Raw genomic sequence first — 24,045 nt, 5'->3', positions numbered from 1 at the left:
ACACTCTCTCTGTGAGTCAATCAGGGCCTTACATCTCCTGTATCATTTGAAAAGGACAAAATACAATTTTGAACAATACAGGGAAACACAATGCATTCACCTAAACACGTTTAATCAATCATCAACTTTCAGATAGAAGCTAATCTGTGCTCAGGTTGATGCTTTTAAAAAGTGGGGGCCTGGTTTCTTATTTTGCAGTGGGCACCAGCAGAGCCTGTGGACTGGAGTAAACTGACAGGAAGTCAGTGTTAATTTGACCAATTACATCAAGAGAAGTCCAGCAGGACGGACTCAGCAGAGAGGGCTCTTCCCACTAGCATCCACTCTGTTTGTAGCTGCGTTAGCTCCTCTGTCAGTAAGTTAGAGGACCAGCCTTCTTACAGGCTGCTGGACGCACACACGCAGGGGAGGGCTGTCATTTTTCTGCAATACAGACTACAAGAACAGCAGGTTAAATAAGTAAGGAAGATAACGGTGGAGATGTGTAATAAGCTACATTGGACACTGAGGACCTACCTGGCTGCCTGTCGCTCAACTGACAGCTGTCACCGCACCTAGCTGCTGAGCTAGCTCGCTAGGTGAGCTAACGGCTAACAAGTGTTTCTCGGCTCGGCTCAGAAGGGACAGCGGGGACTTCCACATGAACCTCATATCGTGTTATTATCTATATTGACTCCTTTTGATGTTTTTAAAAAATGAGTTAGCCGAAGAACATTATAGTTTGGGATATTTTGAGGTCCAGTCAGTCAGTTAGCTAGCGTTTATCTTGAAGCTAGCTCGCTGCTTCATTCAATCACTGAAAAACTGCTAACGCGCTAACAGCGGTACCTCCACAGGCTGGTTACAACTAAAAGTGTTGTTAAAGTACTGATATATTTTGGTCTTGACCGTGCATTGGAGAAATGAAGAAATTCTTTGACACTCGTCGGGAGTTGGTGAGTTCCGGGCCTGGACCAGGAGCCGGGGGAGGAGGCGCAGGCTCGGGCGGCGGTGGCAGCTTCATCGGACGGGTCTTCAGCATCGGACGACATCAAGTGACCGTGGATGAGATCGTCGCAGAAGGTGAATTATTTTGCTTTTTATTGTCACACGTGTCACACAAACAAATGTAACCAGATCTGAGGTGTGGCACAGTTTTGTGAGGATGGTCAACCAGGTAACATTAGTTAACAGTAGGCCTGTTTTTGTAGGACTATGGCCCTGCAGGATCATCTAACATAATGATATAGTATCACCTTTTATTATAGGTTACTGATAGGACAGGTAGAGGTGATGCTTATGGCAAAAGGCTATAAAAAGGTGCTTTTCAACAGCAAGAACTTTCCCCAGGAAAGGAAAGGAAGAACCTTTTGAGGAACTGTGTGTGTTTCGATAGCAGGAACCAGGGTCCAAATTTAGTTCCAGGGTAATTGATTTGCCCCGAGAAAAGTCCCTCCTCCAGGGTGCTACTTTCCAGAGGTCCAGGAACTTTCTAGGCGGGTCTGTAGTGCCGATCGTTTCTGATTGGTTGCGTACTCGCCGCGTGTCATGTTTTAAAGACTACAGCTGCAAACTCACTGTCATTATTATTATTATTGTTTATTTATTTATTGTATATTATTATTATTATTATATATAATTATCTTTTTTGTTTAACATGTTCGAAATAAAGATGTCAACGTGTTTAACAAGTTAAAACAATAGGGATATGCAGTTGTGACAATTTGTATTGATTACAACAAATGGTACATCAGTGTAACACATTTATAGACAAATACTGTACAGCAGGTGTACAAAAGGTTATTACGCTACAGAGTGTTCTGTGTTCAAGAACTTCATTAGACCTGTACGTGCATCGAGCCCCTCTACCTCTACAGAGGTACGGCCAATATGTCATTGATCTTCCCGGAACTGTAGGCCGCTGTGGAAACACAGACAACAAGATAAGTTCCTGGTACTTTTGGTCATAAAGCACCTTTGTCTTTAGGTTTTTATTTACTTGCCAGGTGGCCTTACTCACTTCAGACTTTTCTTTTGCAGCTTTATCTTGCTTGACTCTGCGTAATGTGCAATGTTTACTATAGAGGAAAAAAAGTATGATTTCAAGGCTGAAATTTAAATGTTGGGGAGGGCGTGTTATACAGATGTCAGATTGACTTCTCTTCATAATACTGCTCTCTCTACCTGCAGGCTGGGAGGGACACTGTATAACTGGATTTTCTACTGTGTTGTTAGGACCAATGCCATGCTGAGTCATCTGACTTGCCATTTACAGAGGGTGTAACATATCCCAAATGTAGATTTCAGAAGTCTTGATCAACAGTGTCTTGGAAAGGAAGGGGGTACAGGTTATTAGAAGGTGCATTTTTTTACCAAAATTCACAGCATACAGTTCTTGGGGGGCCTGTACTTTCACATGTTACAACAGTCTTGCGTGTTGACTCGCTGTAGTGAATCCAAACTCAGTGCATGGGTGAGAAATGTTTTGCTCGTCTTAAGACAGTCTTCACCAGAACAAGGTTAAACAGGCTTCGATGGCATTTTCAAGGTTTCCAGTGGTCATTTGTCTTTGCACCAAGATGTCTGCCATGCTCTGTTAGCTAAGAGCACCTGTTACTAAATAATAGATGAAAGAAGACTGATTAATTTATCAGTACTATAGATGGGGCCCATCTGTTTGGCTGCATCGTGGCTTTATGAATGAGTTGGACAGTCCTGCACCTGCAGTGAGATATCAGTGGAAACTTTTAGTGCAATTTCTGTGAGCGAGGACTTTTGAAGTTTTCTTATCAGTCAGAGAAAACTTTGGACTTGATGCAGACATTCACCTCAGAGAGTCAGCCTTGGCTTTGATAATTGTTATGTCTTATAAACACCATTTTACATGGACAGTCAAACATAGTAATTTCCCCATGATTATAAATCTTTCCCAAAATGCTGGTTGGAATGTTTTCCGGCAGATCATATTTTGTCTCTGACAGTGCAGCTACTGCTTGCAATGTGACTCCCCCCAGTGTCACTACCCCTATTTATTCAGATGGTTTTGGGTCTATTCTGGGCTGGCTTTTAGTTTATCTTTGCTGGTGCTCCATTTGGAAAAGGTTTTCCCCCTTCTGTCTACTCCCTTTGTTGTCGCTCTGTTGCCTTTGGCTGAAATAAATACACTTTTCACAGAATAGACAAAAGCAGTCAAAGGGACAAGCTGGCTTTTGTAGTTTTGGGCCTAAAGGAACATGAGGAACTTATGTGAAATCATGATGTTATTTCAGTTTTTATTTTGGACATTAGGCTGTCAGGCTGAGGATTTGTTGTAAACTAGTAGTGTAAGGATTGATTCTGTCTATATAAAGTCACTGCTGGTAACAGTAGCACTGTGGACATCTATGTAACATCTCATTGTTACAGAGATGTTTCACCACTTCCTGCTAAAAGACTCCAAAGCATGGAGCTTTTGTGAGTCTAATCCCTTCATTTGTTAACCAGAATCCCTCCCATTTTTTATGCAAAAACTTCTATGAGATAGTCTGCGCTAATTTTGTCTCACACTGCTGCTTGTATTTCTTGTTGTCACTGCGGTGTCATGTAACCTTCCACAAGCATGTTTGTAAACAGCGTAGTAGTCGTGAGGACCTGTGTAGTCGTCCCAAGCCTGGACTGTAGTTATGTAAGTTCCATTACACTGATGACAAATTGTGTCCAAACAGTATAACCATTCACTGCCCCTTTCATAGCAGCCAAAGGTGTATTTTTGTGTGCATCTGCTTGAGCGAGCATGCATAAAGTAGAGTGGTATAATCCTGACAGTCTGTTTACGTCAAGAGGCAGCGGCTATTTGTAGCTGTACTTACAATTATTTGCTCACGCTGTCCACTGGGAATGTAGACCACTGCTGGATGTTGTTTAAGAAGGCCGCTAATCCCTCTAATTTCTTACAGGCATCTCAGATTAGACTGTGCGAGACACAGCAGGGGTTAAACTGTCTGAACTCTGACACAACACACACACACACACTCACACACACTCCTAAGGCCTGTGTTTCACGTGCTCATGAACATCACTTCCCCTCTGATTCATTCTGATACATGAGAGTTTCAACTAGTTTCATATTGTCTTTATTGAAACCGCAAGCACAGCTCTGTCTCTCGATATTACTAATTACTCAGCCATGTATTCTGCCGGTACACGTCTGTTGGTGCAGCACAGTGTTGCACATTTTTGCGCTTCACGTTGAAATTTCCAGAATTTATTGCTGAAGACTGGGGAACAAGTACAGAATAAACAGTTTTATAGCATCCTGATGATTATTTTATTCATTTAACCAGCCTGTTAGAGAGTGATTCAGTTTTTCTGACTTCCCTTGTGTTTTTATCTCCATTAAGTTCTTCAATGCTGCAGCTCACAGTAATGTTGCCCGGTCCCTCCTAATCAAAAGACACGCCGAGCGGTCACGTGGAGCTGTCCTTGGCTTAGTGATGCTGGCTGGATGAGTCAGTTCATGGTATTAACACGAGCTGTGAGAGGGAAAAACTGTGAAGTGAAGAGCTGCAGCGAAAACAACATTCAGACCTTGACAGTGAAAGCTGCTTCGCCCTTTCAGCTTGATATCCAGAGAGAAAGAAAAGCTCATATCTAGAAGTCATTGATAACAATGACTCTCCCACAGTTCAGTGCAAATGAAGCTGTTTGTTTTCTTATACTACAACATGAGAGAATTTCCTAAATATGGTCTTGTAGCTTCCTGTCTAAATGGTGGAATTATTCATGTCTGGGTGTCTGTGTTATTAATCAGTTTGGGCGCAGGTGGTTTGAGTTGCTATGGATGAATAGTCATCTCGTGGTTTTCCCCATCTGTCAGCATCACTGCGACCGAAGGTGTGATGATGAATTCTTTCACTTCCTGTGTCCTCTGTCAGTGATGTTGCTGACTCACACCGTGAACATTCAAGCTCCTTTTAGCAAGCTCGCATTTCCACATAAAGTCGTCCTTTCCTTTCCTTAGAAACAAGATTACATGAAATTTAAACAATATGCCATCAGTCAGCCTCATTGGCTACCTGGATTAATATATGTTTGATTTTCAGGGTCATAGCTCAGCTTATTGTTGGGCTTTAAGATGTACTCAGATTAACTGTGGTATAAGTTGCTCTCAGATTTCCTCTTGACAACTACAGAATGTTAACAACTGACAGTTATTGTTGTGAGTAGTAAAAATGTAGCTGTTTTTAATAACACCACATCCTGTAGGATTCTGTGCAGCAGTTGTTCTGGCCATTTTTGTTGTTTTTTTTGCACTTAATTTGTCTCCCTCTCTTCTCACTTGCAGGAGGGTTTGCCATAGTTTTTCTCGTGCATACTCATCAAGGAGTACGTTGTGCACTAAAAAGAATGTACGTCAACAATGAACATGACCTGCAAATCTGCAAACTCGAGATCCAGATTATGGTGAGTAAGACAGTCCAGTAACTGACTGCTGACTACAGCAAACTATGTTTTGAAATTACTAGGAGATGAACTTGTAAGAAATGATTGTGTTAATGTGCTTGCTTTAATTTTCTGAACACTAACCCTGAATGCTTGAAGTCCTCTATACTTTGAGTACAAACACTGAAAACTATCCACAAAAATACTCTTCGAAGCAAGAACAGTGATGTAACAGAAGGTAGCTCAATGATTGGCTTGTAATTGTAACGTCCTTTTATAACATTAGATTCCTCTGAAACTGTTGAACTGGCTATTTCCCGTTAGTCCATTTACTAACAAGAGTAAATGAAACTAAACAGTTACTGCTGACACACCCTGGGTGGCACAACTATGGCACGATGGTTATCATCATTACTTCCAGACATTTGGCAGAGAACCAGCCTCTCTCTAAAGATAAAAATAGACTGGACGGCTCCACAACTAAATGTAATTTACAGTTTATTAACCCAAATGTGTTAAGAGTGTTAAATCCACGAAATCTGTTTCTTCATTGTTTGTCAGTGTTTCTTTCTCTGTGTTTGTTTATACAGAGGGACCTCGTGGGCAACAAAAACATAGTTGGTTTCCTGGACTCCAGCATAACAGCAGTTGGAGCTGGCGATGTTTGGGAAGTCCTAATCTTAATGGACTTCTGTCGAGGTAAATCAGCCCAACCCCTCCATTCCTCTCTCTCTCTCTCTCTCTCTCTGTTGAATTAAAGCTCTATTACCCACAGCTAATGGAAGCATCCTGTTCTGTTTAAAGGCAAATATGTTGTTACGTTGTGTTATAGTTGCTGAGTGAACTGAGTGGTGTTATTTATATAGACATCTTAAATTTTAATATTACTCTGTAGTTGTTGAAGCATCTGGGCAGTTGAGTAAGCAGTAAGAGAGTTGTGTTAATTTGTGTTAATTTTTAATGAACATGTCAGTATAGAAATCATATTTAAACCTATTTTTTGCTACTAACATAACAGTTGCAAAAACATTTTCCATATGAGCAACAATCATCAGTCTTTTAAATGTGTGTAGTTTTTAATCTTTGTTGCTAACAAGATATGAACTGATAGCTAATAGGTAGGTTAACGTTGTATCAGCTGATAATTCATTGACCTTTGGTTGACCTGTTTCCTGTAGGTGGTCAGGTGGTTAACCTAATGAACCAGCGGTTACAGACGGGCTTCACTGAGGCCGAGGTATTACAGATCTTTTGTGACACGTGTGAGGCGGTCGCTCGTCTGCATCAGTGCAAAACTCCCATCATCCATCGAGATCTCAAGGCAAGACTAATTCAGTACTAAATGCTCACTGCACAAGGCTAGCTTATTGATGTCCACACTTATGATTTGGATGTGATTCTGACAGTGTTGTTTACCTCATGACACGTCTTGTCTTGTCTTCCTCATGTAGGTGGAAAATATCCTTCTGCATGATCGGGGACATTACGTGCTCTGTGATTTTGGCAGTGCCACTAATCACTTCCAAAACCCTCAGGCAGAGGGGGTGCCAGTGGTGGAGGAGGAAATCAAAAAGTGAGGGTTTTTTTGCACTTTATATCTTCTGACTGTTCTCTTATTAAAATTAAAAAGCCTGCTCTGATTGGTGTGCTCTGAAAAATGCAGGTACACTACTTTGTCATACCGCGCTCCAGAGATGGTCAACCTCTACGGTGGGAAGGTCATCACAACAAAAGCCGACATTTGGGTGAGACAGACTCATTACCATTGTATTACCTTATGATGGCTGTATAATTTACCATTTTTAAAACATATGCATTATTAGCATAGCTAGACAGAGACTCACATTTACAAAGCATCTTGGTTCTCCGTACAGGCCATGGGCTGTCTACTCTACAAGCTGTGCTACTTCACGCTTCCTTTTGGGGAGAGCCAAGTAGCTATCTGTGATGGAAGCTTCACCATCCCAGACAATTCCCGCTACTCCCAGGACATGCACTGTCTCATCAGTGAGTAACCCTGCTCCTCTGAATAAACACTCTGCCCCACATGCAGCACATGCATCCTGTATATGTGCAGTTACTGTATGATGAGTTTTCTTGTGCCTGACGCAGACTAAACATCCTTGTTCGTTGATTTCTCAGGATACATGCTGGAACCTGACCCGGAAAAGAGACCAGACATTTACCAAATATCCTACTTTGCCTTCAAACTGTCCCGACGAGAGTGTCCAGTCCAGAATGTACATGTAAGTCACCGTGGCAACAAGAATAGTAGCTCAGCACTTTGTCTTCTGATTCAGCCTATTTTCTGACCTGACCTCGTTCAAATATAAATTGCACATTCCCTTACTTTTGTAGAATTCACCCATTCCTGCAAAACTACCTGAGCCGATCAGAGCCAGTGAAGCAGTGGCCAAAAAGAGTCAAATCAAAGCCAGGTAGGTGAAAACCAAAGTATTAAAGTGTTGTCATTGTAAGAAACTTCTACCCTTATATACCCTTATGTTTTCTTCCCATCAGACTCACAGACCCCGTTCCTACTCTGGAAACCTCAATCGCACCTCGACAACGACCCAAGGCAGGCCAGGCTCAGCCCCAGCCGATATCAGGCATCCTTCCCATCCAGCCAGCTCTCACCCCGCGCAAGAGACCCAACGTGGCTGCTGGAACACCCCAGGCTATAGGTATTATTAGCTCTGTGATGCCTCTGTGTGTCGGGGTTAAGATCAGTCTTACCAGTTAAAACTGGCCTTATTGGTTTATGGGAATGGTTTTCCTGGTAACTCCATACACAAAGCTACATCTTGTATTGATTCAACTCGGTGAACAGCTGATGAATTTGACTCTGAAGTCAACAAAGGGCTTGTATTTACAGTGGTTCAATTAGACCTTCCCTAAAAGGCTTTTACTTGTCTTTTACGAGTCCTGATGGCGCGATGTCTCAGTAATCAAAGCAGTGTGTTCCCATTTGTGTGCAGAGCTTACTAACTCACTTGCTGGGTGAGTAGGATTTGTTCTTGATATATATATATATATATATATATATTCTTTTCTTGAGCTATGCTAAAGGCTGTTGTGCTAAATAAATGCAACAGTTTTTATTTGATAATATTGTACAGTATTTCCTTGTTGTTGCCCTAGAGTGGCAATTAGGCAAAACGCATCAGCTTACACTCATATTACCAGTTTTTGAAATACTTGAAGAAGCAGTTCCCCCCTGGAAAAAGCCACTGTCAGTCAAAGCTGGTGTTCTCTGTAATCAATAGAAGCAATTATATTTGAAATTGGCGCCATAGCTGTGGAGAAAGTTGGACAAACAGCTCGTGGTTTCGCCCATTCTACATTCCTACAACACCCAGCATGCATTGCGCCCCTCCCTGTGAAAGGAACGGCCCAGCGAGAGACGCTTGAGTGAAATACTACCGTTTCGCTGCAGGCAATGGCTCAGAGCGGTACAGAATCTGAAATCCGATGAGAACATACCGGTGGATCGTCTAAAAAATGTTAAAGTCTGCAGTCTACTTTTCAAACCTGACGATTTTGAACGAGACATGACATCGGAGGCGGGCGTCTTAGATTGAGGAAGTGTAGTTTAGCGAGCTCCCTGGCCTCTGCAAGATGACACGTTTTTACGTAGTCTGGTGGAGGTTTTCCAGGGCCCGTTGGAGAAGCAGATAGCATCCTCCAAAGGCACAGAGCCAAATTGCGTTTTTTTTCCTACCATAATGGCATTAGCTCCCCATAATAGCATGATAGGACTGAGGTTGAAAATCGGCGAGCTGGCCCTTTAACTTCAACTTATCTAATTTGAGGGCCCTATTTTTTATTGCCAGGGGCCTAAAGATAAACAAATGCTTGCAAACAGACACAAATACACAAAGACTAAACTCACTTTTATTTTTAAAAACATCTCAAGAGTTTGTGTACCTGACAGTTGCCTGAAAGCAAAAAAAATTGTGCAACAAGACATGTAGTTATATTTTAATAGGGTATATTATGTGATATTGACAGGTCCACCTTCTCATTTTTCTGCTTTCCAGGTGTTGGTATCAGTGTCCCACCTGCCGCTGCAGCTGCTGTCCAACCAGCTCAACAGATTTCTGCACCGCAGCAAGCTCAGACAGCCAACATGCTGCCACAGGCTACACCACAGCATCAGCAACTCCTCATGAAGCAGCAACAAGCCTTCTTAAGCCCCCAGAGTAACCAGCAGGTAGGCTTCCTGGCAGAACAAGACTGCAAATACTTGGCCTCATGTTTCAATCTCATTCCTCAGGGATAGCGAAGGATAGTGTGACACCACCCATATCGCTGCATTGAGCCATTATCTTAAACAAACGTGCTGTGGGCCTCAATGTGTGATTGACCTTGACCAGTGTAGTTGCAACATTACATATGTACTATGCTGTTGATTGCTGCTCGTGTTTTGCAGGCAGAATATGTGCTTTGTGTGCTGTCACAGAGGTATAAAATGAACCCTGAAAAGTATGCTTAAAAGCGAGCAGTAGTTGTCAAAGAGCTATAAATCAACAAAGTGGGCTGTCCTCATGCTTAGCTGTGTGATATTCCAATGTAGCATCAACTGGTGCAGAACCTCCACCAGCAGCAGCAGCAGCAACAACATCAACTAACTGCGTCTCAGGCGTCTACCAAGCTGCAGTCCAAACCAGTTGTTAGCCTGCAAGTGAAACACCAGCAGCATGTAGCACCTGTCCATGAACCAGCAGCATCTCATCTGACCCCCATCCCTGAGTCTGCACTTGTTGGCCCTGCAGCTGACTCAGAGGTCCTGGTAACATCCTTCTCCTGCTGCCGTCTGCTGCTCTTTTGGGCCAGAGAGTTGATTACGAACTCGCCTCTAACCAATCACATCCAGATTTTCTCTTTTTCTCTTCTGGGGCACGGAAGGCAGGAATGCTTTGTGTCTTCTTTATTAGAAAGCCCTCATTACACACTATAAGTCATCTGATAACCCAATCATTTAGTCCTGCATTCTGACCTGCTTCTTTCAAAGTTCACAATAGTTTTGACCTTCTCCAGCTTCTCTAACTGTGTCAGTACATTCCCCTTTCATGGGGATGTATCTGTTAATGTACAGTGTCTGCCCTGGGACTACTTTCTTCACTTTTTCATTGCAGTTTTTCTCTCTTATTGTTGTGGTTGTTTTGGGGGGATTTACAATTGGTCTTCTTTTCCAGGTTTTCTTTTCCAGTGGATCTTGCTTGCTTGGTTTCGTACATTTGGGGCTCTTATTTGTTTGTTTCTTTGTGCACAAAATGCAAATTCAAGGACATTTTTCCTAATATTCCCCCCTGTATCTTTATCTTCTCCTCAAAGACGGCTGCCCGAGGGCTGCACAAAGTCGGCTCCCTGACGCCCCCCTCGTCGCCAAAGATGGCCCCTAAGAGCGGCCACAGACGCATCCTGAGCGATGTCACTCACAGCGCCGTGTTTGGAGTCCCAGTCAGCAAGTCCACCCAGCTCCTCCAGGCAGCCGCAGCTGAGGCCAGCCTCAACAAGTCCAAGTGAGCAGAATTAACTCCCTTCAGTGATGTGAGGATGAACTGTCCTTTCATAGCGCTGAGTGCGCCGAGAAGGGTAATAGACAGTCCATTCATATGAGGAACCCCAAAGGAGGATAAGCAACCCTTTTACACCCCAGAGAATCCAGCTTAAGAAGAATCACTCTATTCAGTCTTTAAATAACTCTCTTCACTCACTCTTATTTGCATACATCAGTAGGCCAGTGTCCACAGACTTAACACCCACGATCAAGTTTCACTATGCACTCTTACCCTTGTTTATGTTTACACGTCTGTGTGCTGCAGATCAGCCAGCACTACTCCCTCTGGCTCCCCCTGCTCGTCCCAGCAGAGTGTATATCATCCAGGTGATGTGGACGCCCAGCCAGCCGTCGCTGCACCCAACTCTGCGCCCAGCTGGAACCCCTTTGGCGATGATAACTTCTCCAAGCTAACCGCAGAGGAGCTGCTAAACAAAGACTTTGCAAAGCTAGCAGAGAGTAAGTGAATCATGCTCACTGCGTGTGTACACCTGCACCTTTGGTTAGTAGCTGTGTGACGTAAAAATGATTGCTACTTTGCTGTTTGTTTTTGCACAGCTGCTGCACCAGGAGAGAAGGTCACAGGCTCCAGTGAGGATCTCATTCCAGGGCTCAATGCTTTTACAGGTGAGGCTTTGCTGATTCCTCTCAGTTTGCTGCGTCATTGCTTTGCATACTTCATTTCCCAGGAGGCTTTTCTGTTTTTGTTGTATCAAGTGAACACTCTAGATGCAACTATGACATATCAACAGATGTGGAATTGCACAGTTTAGCTGCATCATGTCGTCTTGAACGTATGTCTACAGTTGTTATAAAAGTTAGATGTCCCACCCACTCTCTTCTTCACTTGTTCGTGCTGTCACCATCCTTCATTTGCTCCTCCATCTTTATTCACTGTGCAATGTTCATGGGTGCAGGTTCGGCGTTGTTGACCGTCCAGGACCCTTTTAATACCCTCTCCCTCTCTGACACCGCAGGTAATTTTCTTGTAACAACATGACACAGATCGAGCCGTGCCTTTGACTCTCTCAGGGCCTCTGGCTCTTGAACAAATATAGTCTTATGAGTCATATTTTAAAATGTATTTACTTTCCTGGATATCACTCTTCCCAGAGTTTAGCTTATTCAGTAAGTGTTAGTTTTGTGGTTCAGATTTGTACACGGTGTTATCTTGTTGACATTGCACGTAGCCTCACAGCTGCTCCTTGTCAGCTGCCGTGAATAGAGGCCGTCGCTACAGCTACATCGCATCTCATTTGCGGACCTGTGCTTTTTCTGTTGCCTGGTAACGTGAAGGACAAATTCGTCTTTGTTAATTGGATTGCCTTCCTGCTGGACGAGCCTGCTTACTGTTGCCACTAAGAACAAGAGAAAGTCAAGCGAGCTGTCCTATTAGAAAAACGACCCGGCCTTTTATGTTCTCTTCCCGTTAGCCTTTTGCCCCTTGCTTCTTAGCAGTGTTACCTCCTTTGTATAGTTACTGTTTAAGGCCTTAACTGAGAGGATAGAAATGTTGAGGCTATTACATAATCAGAGTGTGGTTAATCTTCTCCACCCAGCCTAAGCTGTCTCTTTGACGCTCTCTGTAAAGCCCTCTCAAATAGGATGCACACGAGCAAACACAGTCTGACTTCTGCTGATGGAGCAGAGCTGCATTTCGGATACAGGCAGCTTCGCTTGAACTAAGTAAAACTAAAACATACTGTATTTTATCTTTAATTTAACACATTCTCACCTTTGACTTTACTTGGAATTTTAGCTTTTTGACATGTAATGATTTGTAAAAATCAGCTTTTCATCAGTGTTGGCCTCTTTCCTATAGCGAAGGGGGCAAAAGGTCACATCTGCTGTGCCATTTTCTGAGCCAACACATTCCTTGTCTAAGACCCCCACCTCATTTTGCCCCATAGCAGTATCCTGTAAGTATGAGCGCCAATGAAGAGTCAGTGATTTCTGGTTTCGTGCATGGCCTGCATTTCTGCTTAACAAAATCAGTATTCTATCAAAACACTAGAATTGCTCACATCAAAATAAGATTATTGTGAGGTCAACTCACGGGTGCACTGGTCCCAGAGCTGATTGAGAGGGTCGGCATGTGGACAGTGCATTTAGGCAATCTTTGACCTCCGTGAAGAAGCTCACTGATTGCTGTGGTTTGTGGTATGATTAAATGTTCGGTGTTGAAGTTTGGATTTCAAGAGTGTAAACATTGTTTTGTGCAGTAATTGTTTGGTACAATAACTGCACGGGTAAGGGAGTTTTGTCCTTTGAATGCATGGGATATCACTTTGTGTAGTCTTGGAGAGTGTGGCTGCTGTTGGCAGAACTTAATATTCTAACAATTAATAATTTTAATAATGGTTTCTTTGACCCATGCAGGCAACATGTGCAGTCATCATCCTATCATGTTTTAATGTTTGTTTGTGTTTTTACCTCTTAAACATATTTTGTCCCTTAAAATGTTCAAAGCTATAAATATTTCCCCACATTACCAGAGTTTCATATCTTTACAGTCTCTCTTCTCCCTTTTTACTTGTATGCAAACTCTTCCCTTCCCTCGTGTCATCTGCCTCTCTCCATCTTCTCCCTTTGGCTCACTTACAGAGAAAGTTATAGAGGGATTGCCCCCTCAAACTTCTCTGCTGCTCCCCGACCTTTTAACTAGAGATAGACCGATATGGTTTTTTCAGGGCCGATACTGATACCGATTATTAGTAGTCAAGGAGGCCGATAACCGATATTTGGAGCCGATATTCATTTGCAGTAAAAGTGAAAATATTGGCGTCAAAATTGTGAATAATACAAACTCCAACACTTAACTTTGTTTAAATGCCTTTAAGCATATGTTTATTAAACAAACAAACAAAAAGCGCAGGGAGTTCCCAGGGTCAGCAGCATCTCTTATAAATTTAACTGAAAATTTAAATAAATAAATAAATAACTTCCTGAAGTTTTATAAAGTAAATAAAACAAAGTTTAATAAAATTTGCAAAGAAATGCACTTTTTCTCCTCTCCGCCGTGTCTGTGAGCACTCTGCACTCGTATCGGCCGTCGGATTAAAAAAAACAAAACAAAAATGGCCGATGCCGATATGCGTCAAAATGCCGAATATCGGCGCCGATAATCGGTCGATCCCTACTTTTAACCCCGCCTGACCCTTTCAATAGTTCTGCAGAGAGCTCCACCAGCTCTGTTTTTGTCCCCTGCCTTCTCCTAAAATACCTCCTCTGCTTTGCATGCACCTTTCCTGCCTTCCTTCTCATCTTTCATTCTTATGGTCCTGATGAAGAAAAGACCGACAGGAGAAAAGTGCAAAAAGAAGGCCTTCATCAATTTAATCCTTACTAAGCTTATCTACTTTCTTCAAGGTTACTCATGATGTCTTTGTGTCACCTTTTTCCCCACTTGCTATCTCCACGTAGCGAGGGCAGAGTTGTGTGTGGATTCTCTGATACCTGGTTTGGAAGCCCCCCAGGCCCAGAGACATTCAGGCCAGCCAGAGCTCATCCCCGCCGGCATGCCAGGTTAGCATCATGGACCAAAGAATAAGAAATATTATTATTCTTTCCACTTTCCACCAAGGAATGATGGTCTCCAGTTGCTGTCTTATTGGTACCATCTGGAGTCACATTTCCCTTTTAGATCACAACTGCAGTCACTTTATTTGTTGGTGTGGAAAGCAAAAACACATTTATCTCAGTCAATCACGAGTGTGACGGATAACACAGTCCTGACAAAAATGTATTATGCCCCGACGTTCTTTTAAAATGCACGCTTGATTCGGTGTGTGGAACAGCTGCTTTGGTGTAGTACAGGGAAGTAGACCTAGGGCTGCGACGGTAACCACATGACCGCAATTATGCGGTTATGTGACGCCAAACGCTGGGTGGACCAAGTGACCGTCATCGCCGTTTTTTTCCCCCAGTTGGAAGCCCATAAACTTTAATTATTTATCTGGTTGTCTGTGCAATGAAGCGCCGTTCTTTTTTCTACCTCACTCAAACGCCACACAGCACCTTTACTGGTCGCTATGGCGGCACGTGGAGAAACAGTCAGATCTGAATGCTTTCTGGGGTCAAGTTGGAAGAACAAAAAGCAGGAGAGGAAGCAGAGTCACTTCTCAGGTGATCCCAAGAGAGTGAGATGAAAAGCTAAGCCGGTATGCGTAGCAGCCGGAGGAAGATGGTAAACAATCGGCTCTAATATGAGCGAGTAGAACCAAGCATGCACGCACATTAGCTCAGAGTCTCTGTCGGATGATCAGGATGAAGGATAAAAAAATTTACACCACTGTGAGTGACAGAAGGTTCGGAGACAGTCGTGCCGCTTATAGGCCTACTGTTATGGGGGGTTGCGCGGGCAGACAGCAGCGGTTAACCGCCGAAACCACAAGGGGGCGTCAGTGTTTTTCCACTGTTAGAAAAATGCAATACCATCACAGCCCTATGTGGACCCGTGGCTGTCTATGGTGTGATACAATGACAACATTGAACATATATTCTGCTGTTATTATCAATATTAGCGGCATGTTCTGGAACAGTAGCTTCTGCAGAGTGTTAAAATCCAGCTCCTGCGTCGTATTTCACTGCACATTTTCTTTGGGATTTACACCAAGACTTTCCTATGATGCTAAAATGTTATGCTTTCAGAGACAAAACATTAAACTGTCTTCACTAATAAATGCATTTTCCTTTGCTCCTTAAGCTAACATCTTATTTTACTCTGACCCCTTGTCCCTCTGGCTTTGCTTCAACCTGTCTCAGACTCTCTCACTGGGGAGGACTCTCTGCTGGGTTGCGATCTGTTATCTCACACTTCTCCTCATGGAAACCAGTCTGTCTCTGCTCTCGCTTCCTCCTGCTCCTCTGCTCCTCCTGGCTCTGGATCCTGTCTGGAGGAGCTGCAGCCTGGTCAGACAGCTTCTGGTAAGACCTCCCTCTTTGCAGCACCCCTCAGCTAGCCTTGTGTCTGCTGGTTGTTTCTGCCCTTGAAAGAACCACAGAGTATGGATGCTTCTCAAAACAAGGAGAGACACATGTGATATGAAATCAGATACAGCTTCACAGACCCTTGACTCACTTGTAAAAAAGCCTAAAATGCATGGCTTTTAAATACTGAGACTGCCCTGGCTCCATTGATTTTTAATCTACTTGCATCCTTCTTTCTTTTTGCTCTTTTCTTTGGCTGAGTTAACTTCTTTCCCCCCCTCCATTACTCCTTCACTTCCTCTTCCTTCACCGCAGACTCTACTTTCCTCATGTCGTGTGGGGAGAAGGGCAATGACGACGAGTTTGACCCTATTCCTGTGCTCATCTCCAAAAACTCAAATCAAGGTAAGGTTAACATAATCCTGAGATGAGCACTCACACCTGCTGACGCCCAGACTATTGTGAGCCACAAAGATATATGACTTAGCCCCTTAGTTTAGTCAGCAAAGCTGGTCCCTGCTGATGTGAGAAGTCTTGTATGGGTGTGCTTGGCACATTAAGGCTTTTATCCCATCAAGGTCTCACATTAGTCATCCTTTCCTCTTTTGTTTCTAATGTTGCCCCGCCAGTGATCCTCCGCCTCGCAGGTGTTTGACTCTTTGTAGTTCTTACCTTGAAAGTCTCCTCATGTTAGAAAGGCATTCCCTGACTCTCCCCCTGTAATGATGCAGCTGTATGAAGATTATCCCAGCTCACACTCTGCCTCTTTTTCTCTCTCTGCCCCCGTCATTCATGCACCTCTCTGCTCTGCCATCATTTCATCCTCATCAACTCCTTGCTCTTAATTTCTCCATACATTTTCTGTTAATATTACTTATTCTTTTCGCTTGTTTTTCACACTCTCCCTCGGCTCTTCCATGCCCATCTCTGTCTCTCCCTCTCTCTTTCTGGCACGTTTCAGGTGGTCACTCGCGCAGCAACAGTGGCAGTTCAGAGTCCAGCATCCCCAACTTGGCCCGCTCCCTTCTGCTGGTGGATCAGCTCATCGACCTCTAGAGGGGGTGGGAGAGGTCGAAGGGGCAGAGTGCAATCCTAACAAAGGGACGTGGGGAGGGTGGGAGATAGAGATGTGGAAGCAGAGGCACTAAATGTAGCACCTTATGAAGTAAAACAGAGGAGCCAGCACTGATCGGTTCAGAGGAACCTTTCCTCTAATGTGCCTCCTTGGCCTCAGCTCCATCTCTAGTTGCCTGATAAGCTGGTTTCATATATCTCTGCTGGCCGTGTGCATTCCCACGCTGGTAAATAATCTTTTCATTAATGCCTGAGCATATCGTCTGCTTCTGTCCGGCTACACCATGGTACTCCTCATGCTTTCCTCATACTCCATTGAGTGCACTGCCATGGTGATCGACTGCCATCGTACGCACGTGTTAACTGCTTGATCACAGCTGAATCGTTCTTACTTTGTGTGCTTGTTTAGGGTTGTTTAAACAAGCCCCCTTCAGGCAGGCTCTTTTGTGTCAGGGGTCTGACTACAGAGAGAGGAGTCAGAATGCTGTAGACGTCCAGGATAACTGGTGCACTTTCCTGCGAAAGCTTTGAACTAAGCTACCAAACAAAGACGCACCCTGAGTGAACCACAGAGAGATGTTTGCACTGATTGAACCAGTTTGTAGAGAAGGATAGCTTTGGACAGTTTAACAGATCTTTCTTTGCGGTTTACTGTTGAAAATAAATAAGCTGCTTTTTCTGGATAATCTAAATACACACCCATACAGCCGTCTTTGGCAGTTAAGTCTGTCAAAGTCTGCGCTACTCCTCCCTTTGGTAGCAGTGTTTATAACAGCTGTGTATTTAAGATAACTTAGTACGAGCTGCAGCTTCAGCATGACTGTATACCGTCACCTCTTTCTCGTTGTAATCAGGGTATTACTTCCTCTAAAACCACGAATAACGACTTCTGTCAATCTATCAATCATGATGTCTTTAAATCCCAAAACTGGCGAATTCAGTGTGAACATGGCTGATTCATTCGGCTCAGATGCCGCGGCAGGATGCTCTCACTGTCAGCTTTAAGACCATTAATAGTAAGTGTACATTAAAGCTCATGAACTCACCATCATATCTTTTACTCACCGTCAAAATAAGCACATCAGAAACAAAGGGAATCACATTATTGGACCTGTAGCCATGCCAAAGCTGAAGGAAAGCATATTACCTTGTTATGTTGTGTCTTTCTGCTCTCAGGGTCAGTGAAGAAGAGTAGATTGTTTAGCTCTACTAGATACTGTGTAGACTTCTTTGTGTTATGTTGTGAAGGTACATGAGAATCCCCTCTGTCTTATCTAGTTCACTTAAACTGAGGTCACATGGTCTACTCATTTCAGCCAGAGCAGAAATTCAGACAAACTTTATTGTACATAAAATCATTTTTTTCTGTTGATGGAAAATGTTTTTGCTGTGTAATATTTAAAGGCATTTCATCTATCATGGTATGAAAACATGTGACTATTATTAATAGGTCTGTAGGGTGAATGTTTGAACTGATTACCATTGTGAAATATGTACAATTTATGAGGATATATAGATTAAAAAAAATATGACGAAGCTGTAATTAAGAGTGCAAAGCTGTTGACCCTCCGCTCTGTCTGAGCCCCTCTGTCGTTTCTCCCCATTCATGTTTATTGTTCAGCTCGTGCTTTTGTTGTAGCTGTCATTGTTGATTCATGAAACAAAGTGCTTATGACTTACCTGACCAGGTCGTTTAGTAGGGCTGTCCCGAATGCCTTTGTTGGGCCACGAAGCAGTGCTGAAAGGGGGAGAGCATGAGCAGAGAGGGAAGACTGAAGACTTTGTTTGATCATGAAGCCTGATGCTCCTCTACAGCTCTGTGTGAAATATATGAAGTACACAGCAGACTGGAGTCTCTGTTAACAGTGACAGACAGACAGAAAGATCATTACCACACGGATCCACATGATTAAACATCTGTGTCCTTCCCACACTGCGTTATTATAAACTATGATGAACTGATCGCAGGTTACAGCTCCTGCTCGTGTCATTCACAGCATGTGGAGACAGATCGGGACCTTATTGAGCCAGGTACAGAGCATGACAAAAACACATATCTGTGTTATATCTGCTTGTGTGGTTAAAAAGGAAAAAAAAAACAATGGAACACTGATTTTGACCGTCGATTACCATGGCAACGATTGAAGCTTTGAAGCATTCGGGTCAGCCCTATTTAGTGTAGTTCTCCACCACACTTCCTTAGAAACTCGTACTTGTAAGTTACTGCTAAAAACCGGAACAGAGTTAATTTTACAGGCAGCAGAACAGAGCTAATGACGGACAATATTTCCTGATACCTCTGTGGCACCTTTCACCTCTGCTTTCTGTTTCACTAAAGGCTTGAAGGTGTAACACATCTGATCAAAAACTGCACTGAGTTTGCATTGCATCTGTAATGTCGAAATCCCACCGAGTATTTCCTTTCATTCTGGCTTTTCTCTCGCCAAGAAAGGATCCATTACATAGGCATTAGTATCATATCACTTTGAGATGTGTACATACAAACAGAAACACCTACATCTCCCTAGCTGTGCCATAACTCGTATTTGGGACATGAATAGTCTTAGAAATCGCAGATATGCAGGAGTTGGCGTGGGTGAATAAAACTCTGCTTCTTTCTCTCCATCTAATGTTCAGTTAAGTCATTTGCATCTTTGTGGCTAATCTATGCAATCCTCCGATAATGCTTCATGTTGTAACCAGACCTACAGTGCTGTGTCCTGTAGCGTTCTAGCCTTGGCCGTAGAGTTTAACTTGTGTTGCTGTGTGGAACTGATGTACTTGTTGTGCTGGTTGGGTTGAAATGGTGGCAGGTAAACAAATGACTTTGATTATATCATAATGTTTGACATGACAGGGCCGATGCCCACATGTCAAAGCAGGACCTTTTATGGAGTGTGTACTTCTATTTTTATGAATTAAGGTTCAAAAGGAGAGACACTGAATAAAATTCATTTATGTGAATGTAAATTTAGTGTCTTGCGGTCGATTTATTTGAGAACAAACAGCCAGCGGGCTTTATTGACAGAATGAAGATTAATTCTTCCATATTCATTGTTTTAATTAGCAGACGGATCATTTTTCCTTGTGGGAACCAAATTAGATTAATTGCAGATACTCTAATCTAACTTCCACTCAGGCCTTTTGTGCTCCGGTTTCAACATTACAACATTATTCAATTTATATCTTTCTTTATTGAAATATGTTTGTCTGAAAACCATCTGACACATTGTCTAAAAACATGGGCAGTTGTCCTTTTGATGGACGAGTGTCTTGTTGCCCCCTCATAGCTTAGTTGTTCTCTGCCTCCTGGATATTCTTAGAGAGGTATCTTAAAATCAAATTGTGTTCACTGCAGTTCAGATTCAAGGCCCGGAGCTTTGCTAAAGGGCTTTTCGATGGATTGAATGACATGAGTTACACGAGCAGTCTCACTGTTTGTTGTTGTTTTGATAGTCAGCTCTGCCCGGTGAGATGATCTGTTGGTAATTTTTCAGTTGGTTAACTCCGGCTCAGATAACTTAGGAAGAGAGTATACTGTGTTAAATGGGCTGTGGACAGTTTTAAGCAGACGAGGGGTGAGCGAACTTAAACAAAAGATGCCGTTTTTTCCTTGAATGGCTGCAACTAACATCTTCCCAAGAGCTGCCAATTAACAGCCGCTGTCGACACCGCTGAGGTAAGACTGATGTCTCTGCTCATCTGTGCAAACCTGTCTGTCCCTAATGACCTCTACTTTTTGCTGTGAAGGCTCCTTTGTCCTTGTTTCCACAGACGTACTGACTCCCTCTGAGCTCCCTCTACCTCAGCACTCTTAAATTCTAACTAAAAGCCTTTCTGCTGTCACCGTTTCCCCCCTAACACGAGGCATGTTTTCTGAGGTTGAGGATACTGCAGCTGTGCTGAAACTAATTTGTGGAAACAAGGTTATTTGATGTTGTCCTGGTAGAGCTGGCTAGTCTCGTCTGTCTCGTGTTATTTGTTCAGAGTAGAGTGTGTTTGTATTGATGTAGTGCTGTAGCGGTTCTCACTGTTGACTTTGTAGTGGTTACAGATGATCCCTTGGTCACATAGTATGTTGTGTGTTTGAGGTATGATGGTCTTGTAGATAAACGTGCAGGTGGACCTTAGATGGTAAAACTTGTTAATGACATTTTTATACTGTTAACCATGTTTGTTCAGCTCCTGATGTGTTGTTCTCTCTCTTTTCTCTCATCCAGATGTGCAAGGGGAGAGTAACGGCTACTCTGTGCTCAGTGAGGGGCAAGAAGCTGAACCAGGTGAAGGAGATTCTCAAACCAACGAGGCATGTGTGCACTCCAGCGATGAAGACGAGGAGAAAGAAGCCCAGAAGGAGGAGCAGCAGGATGAAGGCGCCACTGAGAGTCACGTAGCGGCTCATGACTGCAGCGGCTCCAGACCTCTGCTGATGGACTCTGAGGATGAAGAGGAACAAGGACCTCAGTTAGCGCTCCACTCGTCAGCAGCACCAACACAACCGTCTACTACCTTCCATCAACCTGCTCCAAGCACCTTTGCTCAGAATAATTCCCAGCATGCACCTGAACAAGCGAAGGGGGCCGAAGTGGCTGCGGATGTTTTCTCAAAAGCCCCCTTTAGGATTGGGCAAGAAGACTCGAGCGATGTGTTCGCCAACGCTCCGTTTCCTCGTGCGTTCCTCAGCGCTCAGCAGCAGCTCGACGTTTTCTCTCAGGCTCCTTTTGGAAAAAGAAAGGAGGCTGCAGGAGCTCAGCCCAAGACCTCATATCCTCACACAGGAGGCGTTCATGCTGTTACCCCTGATCAAGGTGCGTTGGGACAAGTTGCCCAGCAACCATTCCGCCCACAAGCTTTGGCCAAATACTCCCGACACTTTGAGGGACCTGTGCCCCAGCAGCCGGTAGCAGCTCACAGAGTCGTGTCTAATGTGAGCAAGCAGGCCACTGTGGCATCAGTCCCTGTTGGACCTCCTCACTCATGGACCTCAGAAGCGAGCCCTGTTGACCCTTTCGTCTCTGCACCCTTTCACTTCAAGGCCCCGCAGGAAAAGCCTTGAATGCACACTCGGAGAGGAGGGAAGAGGGTATCGGCACCACTGAATTATGCAAACATAACAGGCACGCTGCATGCTGTCACCAGCGCCGCAGCTGGACTGCAGGCCTGCATGGATCTCATTCTTAACTGGCTCCATTAGATCTGATAGTGCAAGGTCATCTTCACACTTGAATTCTCCCGTAGAGTAAGAAAACTGACATCATTGCCAGACTCCTGGTCGCGTTTTCTTTTTCCTGTCACATGATTTACCTTTGCAAATCGTCCTCAATCTTTTTGGTACGTTCATCTACACAAAGACCAAATGGTGGTCAAGCATTGATTGTTTTCTTGCCTACCTCAGTTTCTTCTTGTGTCAGCGCTATAGTACCACAAAGTGATAGATTGCCTGCAGCTTTGGCAGTGTCATTTCCTGTTTATTTGAGCTTTATTGTGAAACTACGGCTCTGACAAGTCTTCATTTCTTCATTGTTTTAGTTCTCAGAAAGGACGGATTCAGCTTGAATCACAACATCACAGAAAAAACACTGTGCAGCACATCGGCAGCCTCTCAACACAGAGAGTTTTTTGTTACAAGACGTTACAGAGGAATTTATCGGTAATATCATCACTCAAGAAATATGTAAACCGGTGTACAATTATTCCCTCAAGTCTACGTTTTGGGCCTTTAATGCTTGACAGTTGTGTTATGAAGCAGATGCTGGAAAACGATGCAAACACACATCACGGATCACATTTGTAGAAATGAAATGTAACTTTGTTTTGTTCCTTAATGTTTTCATTTTTGTCATGTGTATTATGTTTGCGGTCACTGTCCTGTCTGATACTCCATGTTACGTACGAACCATATATAAATGTTAGGCTTATAAAATTCATTATGGTAGTTGTCATGTTAAAGTAGAAGATTAACTTTAGTTGTATTTCTTTGTTACTCTACACGGTGGTATCTCTGAAGCCTTACACTCTCTCAGTACTTCCCTCCTCACACATCAAACGGCATAAATCACGTTTGCCTTTTTATGCCCTCCAAAAAAAACTGCTGCACCGCCGTCATTTTACTGCACTCTCATTCATCACCAAACACTCGCGTACAATAATGTGCAACTTCCTGTTGCTGTCTGCACCGTCATTTAACTCTGTAATGCATCTCTATAATCGACCTACCTGTAAACTCCAAATGTGTACTAACTGACTCACACTTAAGAACAACTGAACAACTCCCTGCAAATGCTTCCTGCAGTCAACACAAATATCTACAGCACTTATGCTCAGCAGTTTCAGTCAGGTATTGTAATAATAGTTTCTTGTCAGTGAGATCTTGAATGGTGACTGGTTGATGACATTCCTTTTTGATTTTATTTCCATTGCCATTTGGGAATATTTTATTGTCTTTGTGCTTTGTCAAATCATGGAACACTTTTTGGTTCCCACCATGGCACTTTTAAAACCTGTTTCAACCCAAAGTTTAATTCATGTATTCCTTTGTTGTGATGTTAAATCCTCGGTTTTCTTTTCTTTTTGAGGTGTACAATCTTTTTTAAATGCCCACTTTTCACACCAGACTTGTATACATGAAGGTTGCACATAGTCTCTGACACAGAGTCAGGGCTCCCTAAGAATGTGTTTTGATTGTAACACAGCTGTAAAATGTATTTCGAACCAGTGTTGGATAGGAAATCTTCGGAGGATTCGACAGCTGATGATACTGTTGGACAAAAAAGCACTCGAAATACTTATTATGCTGCACAGCCTGCCTTTAAAAACTATGTTGTAAGTCATAAAAACTATTAAATGAATGTAAATCAATTTTTGCAGTTTTTGCAGTTATTTATCATTATGTTGACATTGGTGGTGGATGTAACTAAGCACATAATTTCATTGTATGCAAACACTAAGTTCCACTTACTTTTAGTGTTTAAAGTAATAATTTGTTCTCCACAACATTTATCAGAAAGCTGTTTACTATTATTATACAGTACTTAAATATACACTATAGCATGTTAATAGCTTCACCTAGACTACACCAT

The 24,045-nt window shown here is 43.1% G+C and overlaps 1 protein-coding gene across 4 annotated transcripts; it reads left to right on the top strand.

Annotated features, from left to right (window-relative positions):
- The first annotated feature begins 353 nt into the window (after positions 1–353).
- aak1a (AP2 associated kinase 1a) lies at positions 354–23,824 on the top strand. 4 transcript variants are annotated; one of them, XM_069682683.1, is made up of 17 exons: positions 354–1,062; positions 5,303–5,421; positions 5,991–6,099; positions 6,579–6,721; positions 6,852–6,973; positions 7,064–7,145; positions 7,275–7,407; positions 7,543–7,646; positions 7,759–7,838; positions 7,921–8,084; positions 9,441–9,613; positions 9,977–10,186; positions 10,738–10,925; positions 11,229–11,422; positions 11,522–11,590; positions 14,387–14,488; positions 21,187–23,824. In XM_069682683.1, the coding sequence occupies exons 1-17, from the start codon at positions 903–905 to the stop codon at positions 22,020–22,022; spliced, it is 2,988 nt and encodes a 995-aa protein (XP_069538784.1). In that variant the 5' UTR covers positions 354–902; the 3' UTR covers positions 22,023–23,824. The 4 variants fall into 4 exon arrangements, with proteins under 4 accessions (XP_069538784.1, XP_069538783.1, XP_069538786.1 ...); XM_069682682.1 differs by having other exon boundaries at positions 9,977–10,192; XM_069682685.1 differs by lacking the exon at positions 9,977–10,186.
- Positions 23,825–24,045: the final 221 nt, after the last annotated feature.

The sequence above is a fragment of the Semicossyphus pulcher genome, unplaced genomic scaffold (genome assembly GCF_022749685.1).
Source record: "Semicossyphus pulcher isolate SPU_LCO1_2020_fin unplaced genomic scaffold, fSemPul1.0.p SCAF_6, whole genome shotgun sequence".
In the NCBI taxonomy this organism is placed as follows: Eukaryota; Metazoa; Chordata; class Actinopteri; order Labriformes; family Labridae; genus Semicossyphus; species Semicossyphus pulcher.
Note: the sequence above shows the minus strand (reverse complement) of the source record. Positions and strands in the feature narration are given on the sequence as shown.

Bases quoted from the DNA above. Each gene is read 5' to 3' on its own strand.
- aak1a (XM_069682682.1), top strand. From the start codon at position 903: ATGAAGAAATTCTTTGACACTCGTCGGGAGTTGGTGAGTTCCGGGCCT. The intron at 9,614-9,976 runs GTAGGCTTCCTG...ATTCCAATGTAG, and splicing joins GCCCCCAGAGTAACCAGCAG to CATCAACTGGTGCAGAACCT. The intron at 14,489-21,186 runs GTTAGCATCATG...TCTCTCATCCAG, and splicing joins CATCCCCGCCGGCATGCCAG to ATGTGCAAGGGGAGAGTAAC.